The 18,531-nt window shown below is 35.3% G+C and overlaps 1 protein-coding gene across 2 annotated transcripts in view; it reads right to left on the reverse strand.

Annotated features, from left to right (window-relative positions):
* The window catches only part of CCDC102B (coiled-coil domain containing 102B), a 280,832-nt gene that overhangs the window by 29,462 nt on the left and 232,839 nt on the right, over positions 1-18,531 (reverse strand). Inside the window, exon 8 of one of the 2 annotated variants that reach the window (XM_010862314.1) lies at positions 7,416-7,519. In XM_010862314.1, coding sequence (XP_010860616.1) covers positions 7,416-7,519 — 104 coding nt within the window. Of the gene's footprint in view, positions 1-7,415; positions 7,520-15,188; positions 15,727-18,531 lie in introns of those variants that run through there. The other variant, XM_010862315.1, reaches the window with a different exon arrangement.

Below are 18,531 nucleotides of genomic sequence, written 5' to 3' on the forward strand. Positions count from 1 at the left end.
TACTTCGCCAACAAAGGTCCATCAGGTCAAGGCTATGGTTTTTCCAGTGGTCATGTATGGATGTGAGAGCTGGACTGTGAAGAAAGCTGAGCACTGAAGAATTGATGCTTTTTAACTGTGGTGTTGTAAAAGACTCTTGAGAGTCCCTTGGACTTCAAGGAGATCCAACCAGTCCATCCTAAAAGAGACCCGTCCTGGGTGTTCATTGGAGGGACTGATGCTGAAGCTGAAACTCCAATACTTTGGCCACTTCATGCGAAGTGTTGACTCATTGGAAAAGACCCTGATGCTGGGAGGGATTGGGGGCAGGAGGGAGAAGGGGACTACAGAAAACGAAATGGCTGGATGGCATCACCTACTCGATGGACATGAGTTTGAGTGAACTCCGAGAGTTGGTGATTGACAGGGAAGCCTGGCATGCTGTGATTCATGGGGTCGCAAAGAGTCGGACATGACTGAGTGACTGAACTGAATGAACTGATATGGTAAGAGGATGTGTTGTTACTTTGATTTGCTTGTGGCTGTCCAACTTTCCCCCTGCCACTTGCTGAAGAGACTTTTTCCTTTTTGTATATTTTTGTCTCCTTTAAAGGTTTTGACCATAGCTATATGGGTTTATTTCTGAGCTCTCTATTCTGTTCCATTGATCCATATGTTTTTTGTACCAATAACATGCTGTTTCGATTACTGTAATTTTATAATGTAGTCTGAAGTCTGGAAGGGTTATGTCTCTTGCCTTGTTCTTTTTCTTCAGGGTTGCTTTGGTAACTCTGGGTCTTTTCCACAGGAATTTTAGGATTATTTATTTAGTTTTGTGAGAATATCATGAATAATTTGATAGGGATCACATTACATCTGCAGTTTTTTGGGGCACTTTTGGCATTTTAACAATATTAATTCTTCCAATATAAGTACCTGGAGATACCTTTCTATTTCTTTGGATTATCTTCAGTTTTCTTTATAATATTTTATAGTTCTTAGTATATAAGTCTTTTACCTCATTGGTCAGGTTTATTCTTAAGCATTTTATTTTGGGGGTGCAGTTTTTAAAAGTATTTTTTTATGTTCCCTTTCTAATATTTTAACTTCTATATGTTAATTTTTATCCTGCTACATTGCTGAATTTATCAGTTGTAGTAGTTTCTGTGTGGCGTGTTTAGAGTTTGCTGTACATAGTATCATATCATCTACATATAATGACAATTTTACCACTTTCCTTCCAATTTGGAAACCTTGTCTTTGTCTGATTGCTGTGACTAGGACTTCCAGTACTGTGTTGAATAGAAGAGGTGAGGGGGCATCCTTGTCCTGTTCCAGACTTTAGTGGGAAGGCTTTCAACTTTTCACAATTGAGTATTATATTGGCCATGGGTCTTTCATAAATAGCTTTTATTATGTTGAGATACGTTCCCACTGTCCCTACTTTGGTAAGGGTTTTTATCATAAATGGCTGTTGAACCTTGTCAAATGCTTTTTCTGCATTTAGATGATCACATGGTTTTAGCCTTTTATTTATGTGGTGCATTGCATTGATTACTTTGTGTATGTTGAACAATCCTAGTGAACTTAGGATGAGTATCACTTGTTCATGGTGTATGATCCTTTATATATGTTATTGATTTGGCTTGCTAATATTTTGTTGAGAATTTTTGCATTTATAGTCAAAGATATTGGCCTGTAATTATCTTCTTTGGGGATGTCTTTGTCTGGTTTTAATATTAGAGTCATGGTGGCTTCATAGAATGTCTTTGGGAGTGTTCCCTCCTCTTCAGTTTTTTGGATGAGTTTGGGAAGGATAAGTTCTTTGCATGTTTGGTAGAGTTCATCTATGAAGCCATGTGGTCCTGGACTTTTGTTTGTAGGGAGTTTTTAGATTACAGGTTCTATTTCATTTTTAGTGATTGATCTATTCAAATTACCTATTAGTGATTCATTTTGATGGGCTGTATGTTTGTAGATACTTGTCCATTTCTTCTAGGTCACTGAACTTTTTGACATATAATTGTTCATAGTATTCCCTTGTAGTTTTTTCTATTTATGCAGTATCATTGCTGTGTCACCTTTTTCATTTCTTATTTTATTTGGGTTATCTCTTTCCTTCTTGGTTAGTCTGGTGAGAGGTTTGTACATCTTGTTTATCATTTAAAAGAACCAGCTCTTTGTTTTATTGATTTTCTCTTGTTCTTTTAATATATATTTTATTCCCTCTCTGATCTTTATTATTTCTTCCTTTTTCTGACTTTAGGTTTTGTTTGTCCTTTTTCTCATTCTTTTAAGTGGTAGGTTAGGTTTAACAGGCATTGTTAACTCCATTTTACAGGTGAGAAAACAGAAAGTTTAAAGGATGAAAGGAATTGTTTAAATGTCTTATGCACGTCTGACAGTTTCCAACCATCAGTTCTGTAATTCTGACAGGTCTAAAGTGAAAGGTCTTTTCCAATCCACAGACTTGCATATGACACTTAAGTTAATCATGTATTCATTAAAGCCACTGTTTCTCACCTGTAAAGTAGAGATTCTAATTTCTATCTCATAAAGCATGTAAGGTACTGCCTATAGGGTGAAAAATGAAATCCAATATTAATATTTGTGTTTCAGCAGCCCTTTCTTATATCAGTATATTTTACTATGTGATTTATGCTTTAAATTTTGCCTGATTACATTCTCTTTAGAACCATTTTTATTTCTAACACAATAATGTAGAATTATATATTTACTACTTTTGTTTATCTGAGCCATCAATGTAGCTGCTGAATAGGACAGTCTCTTTCACATCACATTTGCCAAAGATTGATACCTCACTCTGTGGTTCAAGCTGGACTGAGAAGTTTTTTTCCCCCAACAGAATACATTCAAAGGCGAGATATGCTCAAATAAGAACAATATTACATTCAGTATAGAAATTGTTTTCCTAGTTAAACTTGCCAAGCTGCTTGTAAAAAATAATTATATTGGTCTGTCAGTTTGCTTCTGAATAAATCTTTGTAGTGTTTTTCTTTGGTGGATATATTGCATATAATATATGTATGAACATATCTCTAAAAATTATTCTTTTCTAACCAGCAGAATCTTCTTCCATGAGAATAGAAATTTTCAAATGTTCCTTCACTAGTTATGTTCCAAAATGAATATAAAATTTAGCTTTCATTTGAAGATATAGAAACTAGATATTTGCAGGTAACATTAGAAAATATTACTATCTTCACAACAATTTATAAGGCAAATAAAAATAGTCTGTGTACATCTTTAGAAATGGGTCATGCCAACAAGATGAAAATGTATTCAGATTAGAAACAGTATAATTCTCACGCTTTTCACTGGGTCATACCTGAAGTTCAGCCACAGTGAAGAGAGTGGTACAAAGGGACCAGGTATTCTGGCCCGGAGAAGTCCATGGACTATAGTCCGTGGGGTCGCAAAGAGTCGGAGACGACTGAGGGACTTTCATTTCACTTCACTTCCCAAGGTGAGAAGGTTTAGAGATCATTTCCTTCCCACATCAGCCACAGTTCTCAGTCTTAGAAGTAACCAGGGGCCAAGCCAGGGGGCACACAGAAGTTCTTTGCATTTTAGACAGAAATGTGTACAATGTGTATGTTAGTTGGACACCAATCTTTAAAGTCTAACCTCTAAGCTCCTCTTGGGATCTGAAGACAGTATCATATTTTCAAGTTTGATTTAAAGTAAGCTAACAACCCATTTCCTGTATTTCTATAAACATCTCCAAGAGCACTGTCATAAGATAGAAATCACATATTTATTCTGTATATATCATTTCATATTTGACATAAATCAATGGTAATACGGAGAAGGCAATGGCACCCCACTCCAGTACTCTTGCCTGGAAGATTCCATGCATGGAGGAGCCTGGTAGGCTGCAGTCCATGGGGTCACTAAGAGTCATACATGACTGAGCGACTTCACTTTCACTTTTTACTTTCGTGCATTGGAGAAGGAAATGGCAACCCACTCCAGTGTTCTTGCCTGGAGAATCCCAGGGACGGGGGAGCCTGGTGGGCTGCTCTCTATGGGGTCGCACAGAGTCGGACATGACTGAAGTGACTTAGCAGCAGCAGCAATAATAAACATTCCCCACTGTAATATCCTTTTTTTAGGTTGTTCAATATAAACTATGCTTAAGTTACTGTAGTTCTGTTTTTAAATGTTTATATTTAAAACTGGTTGATATTACAATTAATGCAAAGGGGTATTCTTTAAAATAGTTCTGAGGTTTCTTCATTAATGTGATTATGAGTGTTCTAATTAAAATATTTAGGTTTCAACTTTCTTTTATTCTGAGAGTTTTCTGATAGGTACAATTCTAAACATTTCCCTACAATGAGAGTTAACAATATTTAAACAGAAAACTTGACATTTATTTTACTGGTTAATGCCTTTTTATATCATAATATTGTTCCTGACATTTTTCTAATCTAATATATGGAGTTTCAGGTATATAATGTCAAGATCATTATTACTATAAATGCTGTCTAGTGAAAATGTGAATAATCACAAAGACATTTCAAAATAAGTAAGAAAACATACCTAATAGGAAGCTAAGATTTATGTAGTTGAAGTCAAGGGCAAGTAGCATTAGTATTTAACATTTTTCTGGGAGGCATTTCCAAGATTTCTTTCCAGTATATTTTCTTTCCATAAAAATTTGCTCTCTAAATGTATTTTCTCTGGAGGAAATTGCCTCTTAAAAAGTAGAGTGAGATGAATAAACTAATATTTGTTGCATATTTATTAATGTCATGTGCTCTGTCAGATGTTTCTTAAACATTATTTTATTCAGTCCTTAAGGGGGTGTTCTAGAGTTCTACAATAAGTAACATGCTCAAGGTCATAGAAATAATAATATAGCAAAGTGTATCTGATTAAGCCAGAGGAATGCGGGTAGGGGCAAAGTCTAATCAGCTGGGGGCTACAACTGTGAGTTTTTGTAGGTCTGATAATGCATATAGTGATTTTGCAGGAAGATGTTTTTTTAAAGAGATTTATAAAGTATTTGGGGATAAAATGTCATGATACCTATGCCAATAGAATCTGGAGGAAGGGGTGCTGGGAAACTCCCCAGCACGATTCCTCAGGACAAGGGAGAGACCCAACAGACAATGGGCATTTCTCACCCCTGCTGAAGTACCAGGCATAGGAGTGAGGTTATTGTGAACATTCTAGCCCCAGAGAGCTCTGTGGAATGCAGCTGCCAGTGTAAACCCTACCTCATCTACATGAAGGAGCAAACCCAAAGAACTGTGGTGAATGTTTTAGGCAATTAAATATTGGGGTTAATTCATGTTGCAACACTAGAGATCTCAAACAGACGTTGGTATCTGGTCGTGAGATGCTGCCACAACAAAATAGGTGGCACTGGTTTAGGGACATCAACAAGTAGACACTGGAAAGATGGTAAAGAGGCTATTAGTGCTGGTGGAAAAGCAGTGAAGCCATTGCCACTGGAGACAGGGAGACATTTATGCACTGTTGCAATGATGAGGAACAGTGTCATCTGTGAGCACATGGAAACTAAAACACGTGGTCAACCTGTGGGTCTAATCAGCAAGAGTCCCAGGCAGAATGTCAAAGCCTGTGGGATGAGTGCTTGTAAGAGAAAAATAAGTGAAAAAAATAAAAATTTAAAGCAGATTTCAGAGGACATAGAGAAGGCAGTCTCAAAGTAAGAAATTGTCTCCAGGTAAAAATAAAATCAAATTGGCCAAACAATTTTTGTTAAGAACTAAGTGAGACTTAAGACAAAGCTTAATAGAACTTTACAGGTCATGGGGCCCATCCTGGGACCCCACCTCTGGCCAGGGCACACACAGTGGTCAGTGGAAGGCCACTGACTGGCCTCTTTGTCCCTGGAGCCTAGAGGTAACGATACAGTCTTTTACAAAGAGACAAACTAGATGATCAGACAAGAGAAAGCTTTCTTTACAAATCGATTAATAAATATTCATTCCCACTAGTGGGAAAAGAGGAAGACCAGGTCTGCTTCTTTGGAAATAGCTAGGTAGGATTACATAATGTTGTTTAAGTAAATTTCTTTATCTAAAAACTAAACACAAATATGAATGACGCAGTAAACTATACTTTATAAGAGTCTCAAATAATCCTCTACGTGCAATTTTGTGCTTTGCTTTTGTTCATGCAACTGAAAGGAAATCACAGCTTTATTTCCACCTGATTTATACCTTGATACTACTTTCCGATACTGGAGGACTTTTCCACGATGTTACTGCAAACTATTTATCCAGATGAAAGTCAAAAGCCCTCTCAGTTTGAGGAACTTGGCTTTTCCTTAACGTCAGTCCCAGGTGATTCGTTACTTTTCTGAGATTATTTGTATCAGTTGGAGTGTAAATCCACAGTATCTGACACCTCTGTCCATTTTTACCTTTTATGAAGAGCTATCCCAAGTTGGCTGATCTCTCTCTGGGCTGAAAACATTTTTCGCAGAACATACCACTCCTACCATATAGATTATGCATACGTGTCTTTGTCTATCAGTTACTTAAACCACTGCTTTACTTAAGTACAGTGATTCTCTTATCCACTGTCCAGCGAACTGAATGGCTTACAACTTATATTTTCTTACAAGTATTGTAACTCCTTCTATTTATGTAAAATGTATTCTGAAAGCTCCCTCTGTCTTTCAGAAATTTTATTCCTTTAGAACTAAAGTTGATTTTGTGTGATATTTAAACTATCTTTATTATAATGTAACATTTATTAGGACAAATATTAATAAGAGTTAAGCAGCCTATACATTTAAGTTTCTTTTAATGTTTCTAATAACTACATTACTTTTTTTTTTACTGGAATATAATTGCTTTACAATGTTAGTGCCTGCTCTATAATGAAGTATACATATGTCCCGTCCCTCCTGGGTCTCCTTCCCTCCCCACCCCATCCCACCCCTCTAGGTCATCACAGAGCACCAAGCGAGCTCCCTGTGTTTATAGCAGGTTCCCACTAGCTATCTATTTCACACAGGGTAGTGTGTGTATGTCAATCCCAATTCCCAGTTTGTCCCACCCTGCCTCGCATCCACATGTCCATTTGCTATGCCTGTGTCTCCATTTCTGCCTTGGAAATAGGTTCATCTGCACCATTTCTTTAGATTCCACATATATGCATTCATGTATGACATTTATTTTTCTCTTTCTGACTTAATTTCATTCTATATGGATGGACGGACTCTGGGTCCATCCACATCTCTACTAATGAACCCGTTTCATTCCTTTTAGTGGCTGGGTAATATTCCATTGTATATATGCACCAAATCTTCTTTATCCATTCATCTGTCATTGGATATTCAGGTTGTTAAGGAAATTATGAGGGATAAAACATCAAGATTTCCTTATCTAAGGTCCCAATCTTGAATTCAACATGTTTTATGAAATAATTACCGATTTTGTAAGTGCCTGAGTTTAATTTCCAAGTTTTCATTTGTTTCTTTCTGTTCATTCAAAGATCTCTGGAGCTTATGGATCTGATTCAGGAAATCATCAAGCTGAAAGCAAAATAGAAAAATGCTTCAGGTATGATGACTGAAATAAGAAAATCTCTAAAAACAAGCTCTGTTTTTTGTGTAACACATTCTTAGGCATGAAATTATTTTGTATATATGCACGAATACATAGTAATATTATTCTTAATTATAAAATTAGTTCACATATTTAATAATAAACATCCACATGGACTCTAGAATATTTGGCAGCATCTTTTCTATCTTGGCACTCTTGCCTTGTTTCTAACATGGGCTCCCCTACCTTATTATTACCATGACTTTGCAAATGGTTCTGTGTTCATGTGTGTATTTATACATACATTTAAGTATAGTATATATGTGTGTGTGTGTGTGGTAAGTTGTGTCTGATTCTTCATGACCTCATGGACTGCAGACCACCAGACTCCTCTGTCCATGGGATTTCCCAGGCAAGAATACTAGAGTGGGTAGTCATTCCCTTCTCCAGGGGATCTTTCTGACCCAGGGGTCGAATTTGTGTCTCTTGCATCTCCTGCACTGGCAGGTGGATTCTTTACTACTGCACCACCTGGTAAGTTCATATATATAAGGAACAAAAAGGTACAAACAGAAATATCCTTTAACATGTATTCTTTTAGTTGTTTTTAACTTACACATAAAAAAAATGGGTATTATGCTGTTTATAATTATCTGATACTTCAACTGCTAAGACTCATCTACATGAGTGTCTCTCTGTAGCCCTGTTCTGTTTTACACGATTATACTGCACAGTAATGCTAAGACAGTAACCACCCTCTTGTTCATGAGTAGTAGACTGTTTGCAGCCTTGAGCTGCTGTGGACTTTTGCGTGTGTAACTCCTGATGTATATGTGCAATGTAGTCTCTAAAGACATACGTAGGAGAATTTTCAGGTTGTATTTTTTAATGTTGAATTTTATAAAAGATAGAGCTAAAGTGTCTCCCAAAGCAGTTTACTAACTTCCCTCCCAAAGGCAATTAGATGGTCTCCTGATTGTCAAGTCCTGGGACAGATGTGCTCAATGTGAGATGGTAAAACTTTTGCCAATCCTTGCTAAATAAATTAGGGTCAATACCTCTTTATATTTTTATTGGTTCAGTGTCTTTCTCTCATTCCTATTCAGGTCTTCTGCTCATGACCCTATTTGGAGCTCTTTTCTTTTTTCAACCTGTACATGTTTGTGCTGTAATCTTGACACTAACCCTTTGTCAGTTGTAAGTGTTCTGAGTATCTTCACCAAGTATTATCAAGTTTATAACTTATTTTTTCCATTTTATTTAAGAGATCTTTGGGTAAATGTTATTTTACTAAACATTTATCTATTTTCTATTACAGTTGGGATGTATTTAATGATGCTAAAAATACTTCCCTATTCAAAGCTTAGAAAAATATTAATCTATATTGTCAACTAAAATTTGTTAAGGCTTTGTATTTGTCATTTAAGTCCTAGATCAAGATGGGATTAACTTTTCTATATGGTATGAGGTATTGTATTATTGATACAATTTTATTTTTTATCTAAATAAGCACATTGTAATAAACAGTTAATTAAGTTGTCAAGTTGTTAGCCTGAGTGGAGTTTCCATGGGGTAGGTTTTGGATACTTTTACTGTTGTCTTTTCTTCACAAGATCTAGCAACCATATTCATACAGTTGAATATTTCAAAATCATCTGGACATTTTTATGGATATAGAAACAACTTTAAGACAAAAATCTTATCTCTCCAAAGACTGCTGAGCTGTGGTACTATAGTAAAATAAGGTCAGTGTGATAATTTTGATTATTCTTACAATTTTATTAAATATGAAATCTTCCTTAGTATGTACAGAGTCAAAATATTGCTAAATATGAAAACTGATCCCAATTCTCTGATTCCTTGGCCAGTGTTATTCAAGTTAAAACATTTTAAACAGTAGAATTCTATAGAGTTGAGTTGGTATTATTATCTTCCAGGACTAAAAAGCTATTCCTTTTCATAACTTCATGGAGTAATACCATTCTGTAAACCTTTTCCTATCAATTATTTGTGCCCATGAAGTAAACATTGTTAAAGTATATCAAAATTAACTCTGAAATAATTTTTTATTTTTGAATGTCAATCATTGAGACAATTTTAGTAATACCCACACTCTTTTGACATCCACTATTTTAAAGTTTATTTTCTTACCATAAAAGTTCTCTCTTATCTAACCTGTGTAGGTTTTTGTGGACTTTGCTTTTTCTTGTTTCTACTTTATATAAATGTTGAATCAGAAATTTTTTTTTACAGATCTTCTACATTTCTCTAGTTCTCATTTTTCTGCAGTTAATGTAACATGTATTTAATATATTATGCTTATGTTGGATTTAATCACTGTATTTTACTTGAAGTTATTCAAATCAATAGTGTTGTCTATTTTGTTAGAGAAATGTTACAGACGTATTTATTAGAGTACAAAAATTTATGTATTACTTAAAAGTTCTTACAAATTTTAGTTCAGTTCAATTGTTCAGTCACGTCCGACTGTGACCCCATGGACTGCAGCACGCTAGGCCTCCCTGTCCATCACCAACTCCTGGCACTTGCTCAAACTCATGTCCATTGAGTCAGTGATGCCATCCAACCATCTCATCCTCTGTTGTGCCCTTCTCCTCCTGACCTTAATCTTTCCCAGCATCAGGGTCTTTTCCAGTGAGTCAGTTCTTAGCATCAGGTGGCCAAAGTATTAGAGTTCCAGCTTCAGCATCAGTCCTTCCAATGAAAATTCTAGTAGGCCCAGACTATTTAGCATATAGACTAATTTTGCCTCTTCAGTCTTACAACAAATTTCATTATTTAGGGAGGAATCAATGCTCAACATTCATGACTCATTAAATATTTTCTATCAGGATAAAAATGATAAGAATAAAGTAACAGGCTAATAATTATTGACAATTATTATTATGGACTATTAGATTATTTCATATTTTCATACCCTTCCAAATATCTACTTGGAAAAAAACCCATCTATTTGGCATTACCTGGGACAATTCCCAGATGACTTAATAAATCAATGAGAAATATTACCTTTTTGTATTTTTTTCAGTTTATAAATTTTCATCTTTTATTCTACCCTTTTGGACTTTAGGAATGCCAATGTGGGAAAATATGGGAACTAACTGGATAACCTAATTACAGATAGCTATTATTAGATATTTAAGGAATATTTTGGTACAACAAAGAATAAAGTGTTGAAGCTGAAACTTCAATACTTTGGCCCCCTGATGCGAAGAGCTGACTCATTTGAAAAGACTCTGATGCTGGGAAAGATTGAGGGCAGGAGGAGAAGGGGACAACAGAGGACGAGACGGTTGGATGGCATCACCAACTCAATGGACATGAGTTTGGGTAAACTCCGGGACTTGGTGATGGACAGGGAGGCCTGGCGTGCTGCGATTCATGGGATCACAAAGAGTCAGAAACAACTGAGTGACTGAACTGAAAAATAAAGAGCTTAAGTTGTTTATTATATTTGAAACTGGGATAATCAGAATAAATTTGTAATGCATTTTGGAAATATATGCCAGAAGTGTTGACATTCATGTTTTTAAGAAGTTATCATGTATTGAAATGTCTGAAAAATAATATGAGACACACAAAAGCTCTTTTTGCTCAAATATTTTTTATTATGTTCATGAAAAAGTCAAATTGACCTGAATGGTTACTGAAAGTTTCATGTTTAATTATAGTTCATCATTCTGATAGAACATTCTGCTGACATTAAAATGTTTAACTAGCCTTCATAATGCTATTTCACGATATTTAACTTTGGGAAAAAAAGCTCACAATATTATGAGTAATTCATTACATTTCTTGTATTAAATAACATATAAAGAAAAAACAAAATGATACAAAATATTGGTGGAAATGTTCTTCTAAATCTGTTAAATTTTTATAAAATTTATAATAAAAAATAACATTTAACTTTAAGGATGTTGAAAATGCAATGGAAAATGCCCAATGTGGAATTCAGTCCTTACCTCAAAGACTTGGCTCACATCTGATTCTAATCACATGTGCTATGCCGCTTCAGTCATGTCTGACTCTTTGCAACCCTACAGATTGTAACCCATCAGGTTCCTTTGTCCATGGGGATATTCTGGGCAAGAATACTGGAATGGGTTGCCATTCCCTTCTCCAGGGGATCTTCCTGACCCCAGGGATCAAACCCACATCTCTTATGTCTAATCACACACATATGGTCAATTAATCTACAATAACGGAGGCAAGAATATACGATGGAGAAAAGAATGTCTTCAATAAGTGGTTCTGGGAAAACTGGACAGCTGCATGTAAAAGAATGAAATTAGAACATTATCTAACACTGTGAACGCATGGAAAGTTGCTTCAGTTGTGTCTGACTCTTTGCTACCCTATGGACCATAGCCCACCAGGCTCCTCTGTCCATGGGATTCTCCCAGCTAGAATACTGGAGTGGGTTGCCATGCCCTCCTCCAGGGGATCTTCCTGACTCAGAGACTGAACCCAGGTCTCTTAGTCTCCTGCATTGGCAGATGGGTTCTTTACCACTAGTGTCACCTGGACTCAAACGGGATTAAAGCCCTAAATGTAAGACCAGATACTACAGAACCCTTAAAAGAAAACACAGGCAGAACACTTTTTGACATAAATCACAGCAAGATCCTTTTTGATCCACCACTGAAAATAATGAAAACAAAAGCAAAAATAAACAAATGGGATCTAGTTAAACTTACAAGCTTTTGCATACCAAAGGAAAAAATAAGCAATGAAAACACAGCCCACAAAGTGGGAGAAAATATTTGTAAATGATAGGATGGACAAGAGATTAATCTCCAAAATATACAAATAGCTTATGTACCTCCAGAGCAAAAAAATATATTAAAAAACGGACAGAAGATCTAAATAGACATTCCTCTAAAGAAGACATACAGATGGCCAAAAGGTAAGTACATGAAAAGATACTCAACATCTCTATTAGAGAATGCAAATTAAAACTACAGTGAGGCATCACCTCATACTATTCAAAATGGCCATCACCAAAAATTCTACCAACTTCAGTGCTGCAGAGGGTGTACAGCACGCTGTTGATGGAAATGTAGACTGGTGTAGCCACTATGGCAATCAGAATGGAGGTTCCTTAAGGAGCTAAAACTAGGGTACCATCTGATCCAACAATCCTACTCTCAGGCATATATATGGAGAAAACCATACTTTGAAAAGATACACGCACCCCAATGTTCACTGCAGCACTGATTACAATAATCAAGACATGGAAGTAACCTAAATGTCTGTAGGCAGACGAATGGATAAAGAAGATGTGGTACATATATACAATGGAGTATTATTGAGGAATAAAAAGGAGTGAAATAATGACACTTGCAGCAATATGGATAGATATAGAGATGATCATATTAAGTGAAGTAAGAGAAAGACAACTATCCTATGATATCACTTGTATGTGGAATCTAAAAAATGATCCCACATACAAATGATTCCACTACAAATGAACTTATTTACAAAATAAAAGACAGTCCTAGAAAACACACTTATGGTTACCAAAGGGGCAGAGATAAATTAGGTTGTAATTAATATATTTATACTATTATATATAAAATAGATAATCAACAAGGACCTCCTGTATAGCACAGGAAACTCTACTCTGTAGAATCTATATGGGAAAAGAATCTGAAAAAGAACAGATTAGATATATGTATATGTGTAACTGAGTCACTTTGAAGTATACCAGAAACAGAACATTTAAGTCAAATATGCTCCAATATAAGATTTTTTAAACACAAAAACAATCTAATTAAAAAACAAAATCTCTATCAAATAAAAGTGACAGAAGTTATTTTCCTCACTCACAGTTATAAATTCTGATATGAAGTAAGGAATGAACTGTTGGTGAAATCTCTCAGAGACTGTGAGCTTCTTGCAACTGCTGCACACGCACACACACACTTTCCCTGTCCCCATTTGTGCACCAGATGCCATCCTCTTTCACCTACTCAAGGACACACATACTTTCATCAATACAGGGTGCTCTCTCATATATTATCCTGTTTTTTCTCTATTTGATCATTCCCATCAGGGACTTTGACTCACTGTTCCTTCTTCCTGGAACCTCTGTTCAACAGTTATCTGGATGATTAACTTTCATTAACATCTTCCACGTATTTATTCAAATCTGAGGCCAGACATCATATTTAATATTGCAGCCTGCACTGAAAACAAGAACACTGCTTTTTTCCTCCAGGAGTCATATGATTTATATATGAATTGTCTTGGTCTCTGTTCACTGGAATGAAAATTCCTTGCAAAAGGGATATTCATTTTATTCATATATAGATTTCAAGTGCTTAGAATAGTGTTTGCATGTATAAAAAGAAGAATAAATGGATGCTGGGTAGGCTAAAGCAACAGATGCCCTTCTACTTTTGTTAAATGTCTTTGCCAAGAAAGACCATAATTTGCAAATTCTATAGCCTTGATGTCCTGAAACTTCCATATCCCAGATAAATTCAGTTCAATATTTACTGTTGAGTATAATAACTGCATTGTTCCAATTGCTTCTCTGGTAAGGCCCCAACCAGTCTGGCTGAAATCTGGGTAGATTCCCAAAAATTTGTGATTCAAGAAAAATATGCTTAAACCATGTATGCAAGCTTGATCAAAATGGCAATATAACAAGGTTTGGCTATAGTCTAAGACTTGGTAATATGGAGACAGTGACTTCAACTAAAAAGGACTTGCAATTTATGTAAACTATTTATCTCTATCCTTGAAAAGAGGAAAATGAAATAAAGACTAGAAAAGGAAAGCCTGTTAGATGCTGCAGACAACAGCTCATAGACCCATTTTTATTTTTACTATAAGTCCTTACCTAAATTGAACTGGAAATGATTGATAATCAGTTTTGATTCATCTTTCCATTAGTAATGGAGCAGGACCCATTCCCGTCACTGAACTGACATGTTTAGTATTGGGTCTTCTGGCCAGTCTGCTCCAGGGCATCCATAGTGGGGTGTCTTCATAATCTCTCCAGTTCAGGATTTGATTAAGGTAATGAAGGATCACACAACTTCAGGTAAGTGTTGTTGCTGTTCAGTAGCTAAGTCGTGTCCGACTTTTTGTTGGTGGGACTATAGCCCATCAACCTCCTCTCTCCATGGAGTTTTCCAGGCAAGAATACTGGAGTGGGTCGCCATTTCCTTCTCCAGGGGATCCTCCTGGATTACGGACTGAACTTGCATCTCCAGCAATGGCAAGAAGATTCTTTTACCACTGAGCCACCATGGAAGCCCTCAGGTAAGTAACCTGTTAACAAATTCCCTAAACTCATGTAATGAAGTCTTTGTAAGAAATAAGTGAGTATGACAACTTGTTGACTATAAATGATTAGTACAGACTAATTTTCCAGATATTTTTAATTGGAACTGAAATATTCTGAACCACTTAAGGAATATACCACAATATACTGTTTACCTGGGGAAAAAAAAAAAAAAGATCAAAATCAATAGGAACATTTTACTGAAACTTCTTGGTGATCTCTGATGGAAAGTGGTTGTTGCCTTTTGAGAAGTTTGCTAAGTATATAGCTTATGTTACATGATTCTACATATTTTTCAATTTCAGAATTAATTTCAAGTTATCAAATATTGCTATCTATATGAAAATGATGAAATGATTTATTGCCTACTAGGCAATCGTCATATGTTTTAAAAATGTGAAACAAGTAAGCTATGCATTAATGTAATCATTGAAATAATTTGTTGAACTTTGAGGTCTATAAACTATAAATTTGCTAATGAGGTAAGGTAACAGTGCAGTTGCTATAGGGTTCACAAAACTAATATATCTCAACTGAATAATAATTAAACTCTTTAGAGCAAAAGGAATGTTAACTTTTAAGTGAACAGTTCAACTGAGTAACTTGATGAAGTGCCACATGGTTCAGATTTGAGAGATTTCTATTTTAAGAAACTATATTTTGGGAAACCTAGAGACAGTTTCTCTAAGTGGACCTTACAGTGAATAAAAGATAAAAATTATATTCCCAGTAATTTAAATCAGTTACTTCCCCAAAGGCTTTATTGTCATCTTAGTGACAAAAACAAACAGGAAAAAAAAATTCAAAAATACCTACCAAGCCAGAATAATTTTCCAAGTGACTATATTTCCTTCTTTTGGGGAACACATGTGGATATATCTGTGAAAAAACCCCAACATTCTTAGCAACAACAAAAGTATAAAAACAGTAATAGAGTTAGAAAAGAAGAATAAATTTGGAGAACTGACACTTTCTGAATTCAGTACTTATGGAAACTGTAGTAATCGAGGCAATGCAGAAGGACAGACATTTAGGTCAGTGGAATAAAAGTATATCAGGAGTCCAGAAAAAAGGTACTACATTTAGGGTCAACTGGATTTTGACATGAGTGTTAAGGTATTTCAATGGGATAAAGAATTATCTTTTCAACAAATAGTTCCAGGACAACTAATAGTCACAAGCATAATTTTGAAGTTGAACTCCTACCTTACCTCAGTTAAAAAAAATTAAGTCAAACAGGCTTCTCTAGTGACTCAGCAGTAAAAGAATCCACCTATGATTCAAAAGACAAGGGTTTGATCCCTGAGTCAGGAAGATTCCCCTAGAGAAGAAAATGGCAACCCACTCCACTAATCTTGCCTGGAAAATCCATGGACAGAGGAGCCTGGTGGGCTACAGTCCATGGGGTTGCAAAAGAGCTGGATATGACTTAATGACTATTAATAAACAACAACAGCTCAAAATGAGTCACAGACCTAAATATAAGATCTAAAACTATAAAATGCTAGGAAAACAGGGGAGTAAATCTACAGGGCATTGAAATATTCAATCTTCTTTTACACAAAACACCATGAGCACAAGCAACAAAAGGAAAAAATAAACAAACTGGACTTGATTAAAATTATTTCTAAAAGTTTCAAATGAAACTATCAAGAAGTTGAAAAGTTAATATACATGTCAGAAAGTATTTACAAATCATGTATCTGAGAAGGGGCTTGCATTTAGAATATACAAACAGAACAAATCAACTTTTTAAAAATGGGCAAAGAACCTGAATATAAACTGTTCCCAAGAAAATCTACAAATAATCAAAACTCATTAAGGAAATTCAAATCAAAACCACAATAGGATACCACTTTACTTCCATGATGGTGGTGTAATAAAAGATGAATTCTGATAAGTGGTGGTGAGAATGTAGAGGAATTGGAACCCTCAAACATTGCTTGTGAGAATGTAAAATGGCACAGTCACTTTGGAAAAGAGTTTGGTGGGTCTTAAAAATGTAAACACAGTTACTATATGATACAGCAATTCCAAAGGAAATAAAAATGTACATTTACACCAAAGCTTGTAAATAAATGTTCATAGTAGCATTATTCATGGTAGCCAAGGAGTATAGCAACCTATATACTTATCATCTGAAAAAGGAAAAGCTGTAGTATAGCCATACAAAAATGAAGTATTGATCTATGCGACAGTATGGATGAACTTTGAAGACATTATGCAAATTGAAAGGAGTCAATTACAAAAGGCCATCTATTCTATGACTCTATGTGAATGTCTAAAATTCCACAGAGATAGAGAGTAGACTAGTGATTGCCAAGGGCTGGGGATAAAGTGAAGATGGGGAATGACTGATAATGGAGAGCTGGATTACTGTAATTGTTAGATAACTCTATGATTTACTAAAAGCCATGAACTGAACACTTCAAAGTGTAATTTTACGGTATATGAATTAGATCTCAAAAATGTTAACATAGACAATAAGAGTAAATATGGCATATTCCCATTGCTGTAATATTTATATATTAGGCCAAACAAAAATTAATTCTAGGGTAGCTATGATAGAAGTAAGTCAATTGAATATATGCAATAATCCCAGATCTCTTAAGAATGTTATCTTAAATAACTGTATCACTTGAATCTAGAATATTTCATTGCTTTACCTCTATATAATGAACTTTTGAACTGGATGGACTTGATGCCTTAAAAGTCTAATAGTTATTGGCACTGCTTTAAGATGTATTGACCTACATAATCTTATGTGACTATTTATTTATATACAAAGCATTCTATTAAACAGTTCATTTTAGCTCAGTTATTTTTCTTTTCAATAAATTAAAGCTGCATGACGGTCAGTGAGAGCTAAGTGTTTGGCATCCTACAATGCTGATGAGTCTTAATTTATGCCCTAAGGGACCAATACTGAGAATTTGTTCAGAGTACCATAGCAACTGTAGAATCAAAGCCATGATATTATGTGACAAATGTGTAGTTGAGAGAACACTACAGGATTCCATTGGATCACCTGGGGCAGCAATATTACAAGTGTTTACCATGTAGCATCTTGATAAGGGAGACTTAATTGGTGTTAATTTTATCCAAATTACAGACAACTATAGAGCATCTATTTCCATGGAGTGGAATAGTCTCATCAAAATGTGTGACAAAACACTAAGGGTATTTAATTTGTAAGCAGTATCTCACAAGGCTTTTGATATGGATCTTTATTAAAACTGAATTCAAGTTGCATTAATCTGACCAATATCTAATGTGCATAGAGAATAATAATATCTTGTCTAACAACAAAGGAAGACAAAACATTGTCAAATAATATTAATTTTCATGACAACAGTGCTTGTATTGGATCAGCATCTTGAGGTATATATTTCCCACTTTCCTCTTTGAGAATCTCAACAGTTGAAAACATTATTAAAGTACCCAGGGAGCCAACAATCCTTCCTTCCCTATTGTAAGTTACTTAATTAACAGACAACAGATGTCTACTTTCAGAAAGAAGCTTTTCAAGAGCAGTGGACTATGTGCCTATTTGCCCTTGGGTATTGGAGTGAATTCCAGCATCATGAAACTTAATGAAGAAATGAAATTGCCATTTTTATCCAAAGTTTTAACCTCTTATCATGTGTATAGAATCAGCAGGTTTAAATCCGAACTAACGTTGAA

Source organism: Bison bison, unplaced genomic scaffold (genome assembly GCF_000754665.1).
Source record: "Bison bison bison isolate TAMUID 2011002044 unplaced genomic scaffold, Bison_UMD1.0 scf7180017864481, whole genome shotgun sequence".
Taxonomy (NCBI): domain Eukaryota; kingdom Metazoa; phylum Chordata; class Mammalia; order Artiodactyla; family Bovidae; genus Bison; species Bison bison.